The sequence below is a fragment of the Papilio polytes genome, unplaced genomic scaffold, assembly GCF_000836215.1.
Source record: "Papilio polytes unplaced genomic scaffold, Ppol_1.0 DF820844.1, whole genome shotgun sequence".
Taxonomy (NCBI): Eukaryota; Metazoa; Arthropoda; class Insecta; order Lepidoptera; family Papilionidae; genus Papilio; species Papilio polytes.
Genome location: NW_013528360.1, coordinates 459,147 through 471,166, shown reverse-complemented (window position 1 = coordinate 471,166; position 12,020 = coordinate 459,147). Strand labels below are relative to the sequence as shown.

The 12,020-nt window shown below is 36.3% G+C and overlaps 1 protein-coding gene across 2 annotated transcripts in view; it reads right to left on the bottom strand.

Moving 5' to 3' along the window:
- Positions 1–3,765: 3,765 nt before the first annotated feature.
- Positions 3,766–12,020, bottom strand: part of LOC106110154 (NGFI-A-binding protein homolog) — a 26,547-nt gene continuing 18,292 nt past the window's right edge. The window contains exons 2-8 of one of the 2 annotated variants that reach the window (XM_013291874.1): positions 9,903–10,004; positions 7,975–8,726; positions 7,765–7,892; positions 7,470–7,557; positions 6,031–6,092; positions 5,533–5,608; positions 3,766–4,995 (exon numbers count right to left, since the gene is read on the bottom strand). In XM_013291874.1, the coding sequence (XP_013147328.1) occupies positions 4,831–4,995; positions 5,533–5,608; positions 6,031–6,092; positions 7,470–7,557; positions 7,765–7,892; positions 7,975–8,726; positions 9,903–10,004 (1,373 nt within the window). In that variant the 3' untranslated portion in view covers positions 3,766–4,830. The remainder of the gene's footprint in view (positions 4,996–5,532; positions 5,609–6,030; positions 6,093–7,469; positions 7,558–7,764; positions 7,893–7,974; positions 8,727–9,902; positions 10,005–12,020) is intronic. The other variant, XM_013291875.1, reaches the window with a different exon arrangement.

Here is a 12,020-nt window from a genome sequence, read left to right as displayed (position 1 = left end):
GGCGGCTTAGTGGTTTTTAGTTTTAGTTTTTAGTTTTTTCGCTTTTAAATTTGTTGTATAATAATGCTTATAAACCATATAAAGTTTTTTTTAGCACCACAGTAAGTTTAATAATAAGTGTAATTGATTGATGTCTAAATATAAGTAACAGAATTCAAGTATCTATTGAATAAAATAACGATTTAATCATTACCAGCTCATTATACGTCCCCACTGAGGGGCTTGGAGTACCCTAAGTAAGAGTGACTAGGCCATAGTCAACCACGCTGGCCGAATGCGGGATGACTTCGCGCAAATCTTTGAATTTCTTTGCCGATATGTGCAGGTATCACGATGTTTTCCTTCACCGTAAGAACGTCGGGTAAATTATGTTATACATGGCGAGATCTTTTTTACGAACTCAAGACCTGCACAAGTAAAGTGCTTAAACCACTGAGCCACTCACGCTCGAAAATAATGATTTACAAAAGGTTATTTCAAAGCTAACATTGTATGAAATACTTGATCTATTTAAGCGCTAGGAAGTGGCGTACTTCCGTTTATAATGTCATTGTTAAAGGCAATACATATGTCACAATCTGTCGATACATATTTTCTTATAACTGTTCCTATTTAGGATTTAAAACAGTAGTAGATTTATACCATAATAGCTCGAAACCATGCGTAACGGAACTAAAGAGAATTGTAAATTTTATTTCAAAGTTGGTATGCATTTTTTTATTTAAAGTGACAAATAAGCTACCATATACTCGTAGGTGGTAGAAGAGGGGACGTACGTAGCAATTTTTACATTCCCTCTCTTGTCTAATTCACTTCCACTTTTCATTCTTAATTTATAAGAATTTTATAGGTTATTCTAGCAAACTTTTTAGACGCTTAATAAATTACAGCTCGCTCTATTTTCCATATTCTCTATATCTTGTCATTCGCTTGCAGTTCGCTTTAGTAGTATTGTACCTTTAGTTAGATATTATATATTATATTATGAGTCTGTCAATGTGGTCAGCGAGCGACCTCAGTCGTAGTTAAGAAATCATAACGCGAGATTCCATTGCGTTAACACTTGTGTTGAAACAATCGCTGTCTCTATTTTTTTAATAAGAATAGAAGAGACAACAGTCGTATGCGGTACAAGTATACGATGTATTCGACAGGTTTTTGTTGGAAATCCATATTGACATGCTTCTAATACTAACACTACTGTATTGTTTGATGTTACTCATATACACGTAAAAACTTGTGACTATATTAGACACAAGTTTTAACAGTGGTAGTGCCAGCTTTAACATCTTAGCACGAATGGGCCGGCACGCCCGGTGTAATACCACGACCACATAGAAGACAGGCGTGAAATGGAAGCAATTCCGTGTTTCGTCTGATGAGTGTGGTGCCGGAGGCCTAATTTAAGTCCCTTTCTCTTTACCACCCTTTTCTTACAAAAGGTTGGGAAGAGGAAGTGGATTTAACGGTGGAGGAGGTGCATAGGAAGGGGAAATATCCTCTCTATGTGCATCTCCTCCTCCGTCGTATAAGGGTAGGCAACGCATCTGCAATTGCGGATGTCTATGGGCAGCGGTCGCTTCGTCATTTTGGCGGTTTCAGGTGGCCGCTTGCTCGTTTGCGGCCTTATGTTATAAAAAAAAAAAGATAGTTAGTCATGGTCAGTCACGGCGTAGAGAGAATCGAAGATATATAAAAAGTACTCCTATACAGTAAGAGCATGCACACTCTTTTGACTAAAATATCGCACAACTGTTTAGTCTCGCTTTGATTCCTGTGAGCTTATATAGAGGTGCGCAAATTACTCGATTTTAGATATAAACGGTTGAATTGAATTGAAGCTACGACACAATCGACAATCACACAACAATTGTGCGATAGTTTAGTCAAAGATAGAAGACTCTTAGGCTTTAATTTTCCCTATAGATTCACATAACTCAATAACTACTTATCAGTTTTTATTAAGCATTCCCGTTGGAATAAGAATATATGACTTCTACTAGCCGTGCCAATTTGCTTGCCGACCCTAATTGTAATGGAAAATTTCTTCGTTTATTCTTTAGTTTTTTTTTTATCTGTGCCAAAGATTTTGCTTTAAATATTAACATTATCATATTACCCCTTCTTCAAATAGGAAAATACGTAGTGTGACGTTAAATAAACCAAAGCGGAGCAGAAAGATTTAAATTCTATATTTTTCCTTCCGCAAACAGGGTATTAAGAGCATCTTCGGCTCAGTGGTTTAAGCATTTGACTTGTAATTTTTAAGTCTTAGGTTCAAATCATGCCATGTACCAGTGTTTTAGAATTTTCATATTTACATAATTTACCCGACGTTCTTATGGTGAAGGAAAACATCGTGATGTCTGCACATATCGGCGAAGAAATTCAAAGATATGTGTGAAGTCAACCCGCAGTACAGCGTGGTTGACTATGGCCTAGTCACCCTAACTTAGGGTAGGCTGCGAGCTCTTCGTTGCGGACGTATAGTGAGCTGGTGATAATGAAACAGGATAATAAAACAATAATAAAGTATAAACAATTAATATTTTATTATACCTAAATACTCAAGCGACCAGCGGCGCTGGATTGTTAAATGTTGACATATATTTTATTTACATTTACACACAGTATATCGTTTAGTTTCCATTATCAAATAACATGTATAAAATTACAGACCTCCTTATCGGTTTATTTGAAAAAGTTGAAACAGGATGTTTTAATCGAATTTTGTCGCATCAATTTACAGTTAGGGCACTTGACGGTATTCAATGTTGGTTTTAGCAATACAAGTGCTTTGGACGAGGTTTCTATGACGCCCTTTTGTATTATGTTGGGTTTAACAGGGTTACGTGACATGCAATTTGTACATCTACTTTTTTCTTACACATCATAAGCAGTGTCCTATTGTTTATTATTCCGTGTCGTTTTCTTGAAAACGATTGTAACTGTGGTGGACCGACAAATTCCTTGATAGTACAAAGACATTATCTCTCTTTTAAAAGACAATGAAGGATGGGGTATTGTAATTGTTATACTAACAGTTAAAAAACCTATTTATGACACATTTATTGTACATGTTTTTGGTCTTTTTAGAGCGCCCGCTCACCCATAAATAGATTATCGCAGAACTGTTTAGACTCACTTTGATTACTGTGAGCTTATATGGTTATTACTTGGTTATTAGTTGTGCTACTAAACAGTTGAATGGGCTGTGAAACAATCGACAATCGTCAGACGCACAACAGTTGTGCGACAGTTTAGTCACTTATCTTTCTGTTCTAACGAAAAGGCAATAAGTTTTGACAAAAAGTGTTGGGTTTTTAGCCAAGTCAAAGTTTTTATTTAAAAAATGCAAAAGTAAAATATTGTCGGTATTTGTACAAATTCTTGAAATTAAATACTTTTCTTAAATTATAAATAAATACACTTATAATAAAATATGACTAAAATAAAGCGACCAAATTTTCAATTAATTTACTTATTTTATTTGTATTAGTTTAAATAATTTTTTAAGAATAAAATTGCGTAAATTGCATGTTGCATGAAGAAAGCATATACTAGTAAAGTGTGAAGTATTAGCTGTCGCCCGCGACTCCGTCCGCGTGGAATAATAAAAAACAAAAGTAGCCTATGTGGTCTTTCAGACTATCCTCTACATCTATACCAAATTTCATCTTAATCCATTCAGCCGTTTAGGCTAAAAATCAAACAAAAAAAATAGGACCAACCTGTAGGCATTACCTTTCGGATAAAAAAAGAATTATCAAAATCGGTCCACTAGTGGCGGAGTTATGCCGTAACACATAAAAAAAAACATACGGAGGAATTGAGTACCTCCGTCTTTTGGGAAATCGGTCAACAAACGTACAAACATCCATCCATCCATCCATCCATCTAAACTGTCACATTTATAACATTAGTATGATTTATAAATATTTGCTATGAAAATAATAACTATTTGAAAACGGTTCAATTGTATTCAAGAAAAATAAGGAAATTAATTGAAAAGTCCCTGTGATGTCACAACTAAAACTAATATAATGACTAAAAGGCATATTATGGCTTTAGCTTAAAGCTAAATTAAGTATAATTATATTTACAACTTATATAGTTATTTGGTGGAATAATTTTCACGCCATCTTTTTATAAGGGTTCCTTCAAACAGACCGGAGTGGAGAATCCAAGATTTATAGTGCAAATGAAATTCAACCTTATGCTATTCACATAAGGTTTAATTTTACTTTTACTTAGTCTCAATAAAATAACGTGCATATAAAATTGAACCTTATCTTAATAGTATAAAACTCAATTTCATTCGCTATAAAACGGTCTGTGTGAAGGAATCTTGATTGTAATAAATAAATCGATTAAACAAACTGTGTTAAGAATTATTTATATATATGTTTTATTTACAATAGATTTTATGTCTAGATGCACTTTTCCTTATGGAGTATAGGCGTATGAATACATATCTATCAAGCGTCTTTTGTAGGATTTTTTGCATCGATCTGTATAAACGGACAGGTGATTGTTTGGAAATACAGCTTTTTCAACATTCCCACTTGGACGCTTTTGTTAATAACGGTTAACCAACCGTAACCATCAGCGCTAAATTGACAGAAATAAAATACCGCAGTATAGCCTATCCATTTATAGAGGTCAGTGGTTATGTGACATTTTTTAGTTATGAGAAGATATGCAATTGAAATTAATCACAAATTAATATATAGTTGGAATGTGATAATCTTGTTTTTAGTCAAAAGACTAAAATATCGCACAACAGTTTAGTCAAAGGTGTGCTCTCTTAGAGTTTAGATACAGTATGTGTCAGTTTGAGTGGTTCCGTGTGGGGTGCTGTGCGTGGGGCGTGTGTGGTGCGTGGGGTGCGTGGGGCGCGTGGGGCGTGTGCGGGGCGTGCAGCGCGGGGTTCGCCACCGCTATAATGCTGTCGCCGCGAGACGCCACCACTTGCGGACGGGATTCTTCTGTCTCCTGTTTAATAAAAAAATAATAATTATGGATTTATACATGAGTTTTATGACCTAGCGGGTTTAATTAAGTTTATTAAAATTTAAACTGTTATTTCTTTCTTATCTGGCTGTGGATGGACCTAGCGCTATTTTAGAGCGGGAGCACACCTGTTGACATTAGAATTTTAAAAGCCTTTTTTATGGTATTTTTGTATTAGTTTAATATAATTATTTTTGTTAAGTATAACTACTAATTTCTACCGAGGTACATGTAAAAACAGTTGGTAGTTTTTAAGGAAAAAAAATAAAGCGAAATTTGAGGGTGGTCGGCATATAACTAGTACGTCGACCGGCGAACGAACTGTGCGCACCCGTTGTTTGTGAAACCCAGTGTTTTATTTCGTGTCCTCATCGCCGCATCCCTTATAACACCTTTGACTAAAGTTTCAATTCAACTGGCGAGACTAAACTGCGATAGTTAGGTGTGAGGACGTTCTTAGTTTTTTTATTCTCCCACCGGGCCGGAGAAGTTTATCGAACTATACATTGATGTTATTACCGGTGGCGGAGTGCTGGCGCTGGAGTAGGAGCACCTGGAGTCCGCGTCGTCACTCTCCGTCTTCATGCCCCACCAGCTGCAACATGTACAACAACATGTATAACAACATGTATTACAACATGTATAACAACATGTATAACAACATGTATCGAAATATGTATTACAACATTAGTACAATTGACAATGGTAATGCCCTTAACAGTGTTGGCTAACTCATGCTAAGTCCGAAGTCATCTTCAGTATACATGATTCTTCGACAAAGGTTCATAACGGCTCTCGGCAATATTACACTTATACAGGAGGTTTATTTTAGTGCTCTTTTTCCACCATTCTCAAACAGAGAAAATATTGGATTTAGATTTCGCGGGAGATGAGACGCATAGGTAAGGAAACTATCCTATTGTGCATATAAATGCGGATTAAATTTTTATTTACTAATATGACAAGGAAAAGGGGAATTGAATTCCAGATATGGAAAGTGTAGGAGAGGTGACCTACCTATGATTAGAAGTACCTCTGCCCGCGTCAGGGCTCGCTCGAACTCCGTTATCATCTCCATCCTGGAAAGTATTAGTATTGTTATAATAAAAAAAATACTCAATACTATTATTTCAACGCAGTCACTTATTTTCACTAAAAACTCAGACGCAAACGTGAGTAGCAAATGTGGCGGTGCTGCGACACTACGCTACCAATACAGTCGAACCCAATAACCAATATTTATTTCAGATATAATGACGTAATAAAAGAATTAAAAAGGTCCTTTTTCATTTTATTAGATTTTTGATTACTAACAGTCTAATACTGAAACGGGTCGCTGCGCCAACGCAGTAAGTAAGTAATACAGAAACACTTAATGTAACGGCGTCTTTTTTTATATAACATAAGATGGCAAACGAGCAAGCGGCCACCTAAATCCGCCAAAATGGCGAAGCGACCGCTGCCCATAGACATCCGCAATTGCAGATGCGTTGCCTACCCGTGTCCGTCAGAGGAGACGGACAAAGAGGATATTTCCCTTTCCTATGCTTCTCCTCCACCGTCAAATCCACTTCCCCTTCCCAACCCCTCCTTAAAAGAAAAGGGTAGTAAAGAGAAAGGGTTAAATTAGGCCTCCGGCACCACTTCAATGATAAAGCCACACTTAACTCCAAATTTCATTAAAACTGTCATTTGACACATTATAAGCGGCGCTTACGAAGTGAATTTAAATGAAGTAAAGTGAAAAGTTTATTATTCGTTTCAGTAATCTACCGTTTGATGAATTAAAGAAACAAATTGGATATATCAAAAGCAATGGTTTGATTCGAGATATTTTTGTTAGGTTAATGATAAAATTTAACAATACATAAATTATTATTTCATAGAAACATGCATAAAGTAACAGAAAAGAACTTACCGCACATGCGACAGCCTAAAGAAAAGTAATCAAAAATGCAAAAGAATAGATTTAAGCGTTAGTGTACATGCTTACCTTTACAATAAATATTGTAATCTATTTAAATAAATAGATTCAAATACTATTTACCTAATCTAAAAATCTATTGATTTTAAATACATATTTACAAGAAACAAGCATATTTAGCACCAATATTCTGTTTTATTATGCAAATAAAAATCAAATTAGAATTTAATCTTCCTAGATTTATTCTAGACTCTTATTAGAATGTTTATTTAATATTCTAGTCTCTTAGTTATAAAGAAATTCTAACAAGACTCATTAGAAATATTTTTAAAATAAATGAATTATTTCCAATAGTTAAGAGAAGTCTTTTTAAACTTTTTTAACGGCTTGTAAAAGTTAGGTTATGTTTCAAATTGTTAAAATAATTAGGTTAGATTTAGTATTGCTACAAGAGACATCCAGACTAGGCTAGATTCTGTTAGTTAATGTTAGGTTCTAACTAATAATCTATAGACTAATCAGTTAGGTCTACATGTGTGACTGGCGCAACCTGCCGCGGTCGTTTACTTGGTGTCTCCTCCTCATCCCTATCTCTCTCCTCTGCAGTTGTTGGCGGGAGACTGGAAAGATAAAATAAGTTTATGTTAAAAAGCTGCTTTAATTGAATACTTTTAACCGAACAGTGTGGTGTTTTTAATGGTTTCTCAATATTATCATCGCCCTGGTCTTTTTCTTTCCGTTAGGAAAGACGTAATAGGTTTTATATTGTAAATGTAAAAAAAATATCTTTGTACGATCGATCGATCCTAGTATCACATCATACTGACCCATGCTTGGAGTAGTGCAGGCCAGCTCGCCGCACCAGCTGTCTTGCCAGCGGGAACAGCTCGTCCCGCCGCGTGAGCAGCGCTGGCACGCACCGGCACAACTGGGCCGCCGCCTCGTTCACCATCACCTGCATATACAGACATTTGGACTTAAAAACTTGGACTTAAATGTTTACCTTAAATTTTAGAAAGACTAGCCGGTTTTATTACCTCATGCAATGTCAACGGTTTTTCCGGCTTCCGTTTGCAATCGAATCTGCCGTATATCGCCGCGTACTTTCTGATCTCCTCCATTCTACGAGGGTCCGTCTCCGGCATCATCATAACTAACTCCAGGTCTTTACACATCTTCTTTTTAGTGTTCTGAGGTTTTGGTTCTAATTGGGGTAAGTGTTTACTTAATTTCTCCGCCGCAGCCGCTAACTTCTGTACATGAATGTCTAAAAGGACTGGAGTTAATTGGACAGGTGAAGTAACTGAGCTTGGACTGGACCCTGATGAAGCTGGGGGGCAGGCGCTCTGAGGGGAGAAAGATCTTGCGGTTGTGGTGATTGGAGCGGCGGCAGGAGACGAGGGAAGGACTATCTTAGTGAATGTAGCTTGACTATGTACAGGACTGACGTTAGGAGCTGATGTGGTGGAACCACAACTGTTGTCAGGCGCGCCAGGGGATGGACTGTACATTGGTCTACTACTTTCAGGAGACGCGACAGTCCTAGGAAGGACATTAGGTATAGAAGGGGGTATACTTAAAAGTCTTTGGTTGCATTGGATGAAAGGGTTCTCTGTACAAATGTTGGGGACGATGGGAATCTGGAAGAGGGAGGGGTTGTTAACCCACTCCTGTAGTGCTTTCTGCAGTCGCCGCACGTGTAGTGGTTTGGACGCCATGCCGACAAGCGCCATTATTTCTAGAAACTCCTCTTCTCCTGCGTCACATAATTGTTGGACGTCGTCACCTCCTGGAAAAAAATAGGTCTATTGATAAACTTTTGCGAATAAATGCATAGTAATAAAAGAAATACTCTTAACACTACGCGTACAATTATGAGAAAACTCAATTCACTTTCCTAATGAGAACGTCTACAATTTCTTAATTCGCAAAACCAAAAAAAAACTTAAAGAATTGATTGTCATTAATATGCAAAAGTATCTCATAGTGCGAGTTCATTCCGAGGTTATTGTTCCTACCGCTAGCGTGTGATTCACCAAAAAACTTCGGTTCACACTCCATTTTAATTTAGACTAGAATATGCAAATGTCTTACGTGACCACGTTACGAAGGGGCTAAGAAAAAAAAACAAAAGAGCTAAAGCCGGCCAAACCCTTTCACGGACCGGATAATTGCCAGTTAAAAAAGTAAGAAATTAAAAAAAAGAAATTTGCATGGGACGTCTGCGATGTTTTTTCGCGTATGGTAATGTATTTTTTGATTTCTTAGTTCGGGAATGATGAGAAAATGTTTTTTTCACTGTTCCTATGTTGTGTTAGTAATGATTTTCTTAGAGTCATTTATAATACATGAAGAGTTTTAGTTAGATTTGTTAAGCAAAGAATTTTTAAATTTGACGATAGATATGAGAGTACAGAAAATACGTATGCGTTTTAAAAACACAAACTTTTATTTCAAACGCGTTTTTTTTAATAACCTTTAACTACACAATTTTTCAAAAAATGTATATACAAGTTTAAAGAAATATTGCACACACTTCACACCTGTTGCAAGAATATGCGCTTTGTAAATAAATACCACAAAAGTTAATGGAATTTGCGACTGCATTCTTCAATATGAAAAGGTGTGCAAACGAATTGTGCTAGTATCGACGCATCTGATCATTTCATGTTATCAGGTATTTCAACCTAGCTGTTGCTCGCGATTTCGCCTGCGTGAAATTAAAAAATATAGCATTTTTTGCTCGCAGATAAATTGGTTAAATGTTGCCAGTAAAATGTTGGCAGTACAATATTAGTAGTTTATTATTATATTATCTGTGCTGATTATATTATGAAATTCAATTAGAATTTATTACAATTAGACAAATAACAATCTGGCAACATTAAAATCATTGACTTTACATTAGTGCATAAGAAACTGTATTCTGTTTTTTTTTAATAACAACAATAAATATTTTTTTTACCCATCTCAAGCAGCGTGTCATAGTACGCCAGTAAGCTGGCTCGCTGCATCACCCTGTACAACTGCAGCTCCGCTTCGTTCGCCGGCGCTGAAGTTACAACCACTGCAACAAACACATACACAACATTAGTTACTAGCTGTTGTTCGTGACTTCTTCCACGTGGAGTGCGTGTATCTCACTCAGTGATAACGCAGCTTTTTAATTGTGAAAGAAATTCGGAAATAGGTCCAGGAGTTTTTGAGTTATTTCAATACATACAAAAATGTAATTATTTCTTCCTTATAATGTTATTATAGATAATCATAAAGTGCATATAGCGTACTCTAGCTTTAGTAAGGCGAAGGGAGACTTGTGTTTTAAATCTTACAAATATTATAAATGCGAAAGTTTAGATGGATGTTTGTTAGAGTTTGTAGCCGAAACGGCTGAACGGATCTCGATGAAATTTAATAAAAACGTAGAGAATAATCTGGAAAACAAATATTCACTTCTGTTTTTTTAATTCCACGCGGACGTAGCCGCGGGCGAAAGCTATTATTAAATAACAAAGTAGTTCCGATGGTAAAAACATTTCTGTTATAGAAAAATAGGTTACTTAGAATGTTATTTTGCTTAGATAAATGCAATTAAAAATTAGCTAGAAGTGTTACTATGAATAACTGATCGCTAGTTTAAAATTGTCTATTTAATGGGCAATTTATCTTTCGATATTTGTAACGATCTACAAAAATCGAGTTGTGCGTGTGCCAAATAATTTAGTGGTTCAAATCGCGTGCGGAGCGAACAACACAAAAAACATCCCCCCCTTTTAATAACATCCCTAAGCTATTACCGAAAACGCGACCGTTAGCGGACGAAAAAATAAATGAATAAGTTTTACATAAAGGGGTTCGAGTCTTTTGTTAAACGGAACGGGTCTGGAGTGACGCGCCAATGCGATCTTTGCGCGGGAAAATTATTGATCGATGTTGCTCGTTAGAAAAAAATGTTGCCACCCTTGTTGTGCACTATTCGCTTTTTTTGTTTAGAAAAAAATGTGGGGTGGATTTTAGCTCCACCCCTGGGTTCAGGTAGAAAAAATTATGGACAAAAAATTGTATATATTTACTAGGGTATAGATAGTTGTATTTATGACTATATTATGTGTTGCAAGAACTAATTACATGATGGTATAAATATATGAAACGCGAACTTTTGCCTACGACTGTGTCCGGGCGGAGGTAAAAAAAACTTCTTTAGTACACTATGTGTTCTTCCAGAATATTGACTATATGTTCTACATCTGTGCTAAATACAACGAAGTCTGTAGAGTGAATTTTTGGAGATACCTTCTAAAGCGTACTTAACACTTCTGAGTGTGTGTATTTAATAAGATTATTGTCATCTTGTTTTTCTTTTTTTTTATAACATAAGGTGGCAAACGAGCAAGCGGCTACCTGAAATCGCCAAAATGGCGAAGCAACCGCTGCCCATAGACATCCGCAATTGCAGATGCGTTGCCTACCCTTATACGACGGAGGAGGAGACGCACATAAAGAGGATATTTCCCCTTCCTATGCATCTCCTCCACTGTCAAATCCACTTCCCCTTTCCAACCTCTCCTTATGAGAAAAGGGTGGTAAAGAGAAAGGGACTTAAATTAGGCCTCCGGCACCACACTCATCAAACGAAACACGGAATTGCTTCCATTTCACGCCTGTCTTCTGTGTGGTCGTGGTATTACACCGGGCGTGCCGGCCCATTCGTGCTAAGATGTTAAAGCGGGCACTTCCTTCCAAAATCCTCTCCATACCATAATACCAATGAGAAGAAACTAATTATCTAATGTCCCTATATTGGATAATCATTCATAGCTCCTGTCTTCCTTATAAAAAAACTATGGGAAATATAATCCTTGTCTCTTATTTAACAAGATTAACCGGTTTATCGTTAATTAAACTATTCATAATTCCCTAACCAACATTATCGAAGCAAAAGAAAAAAAAGTTTTCATCCCCGAAGAGTATAAGAAAAAACTTTCTTAAATCTATAAAAAAAAACAAAACCGACTTCCAAACAAAATACACGAAAAACAAAACAAAATGCACTAAAAACAAAACAAAATACACCAAAAACAAA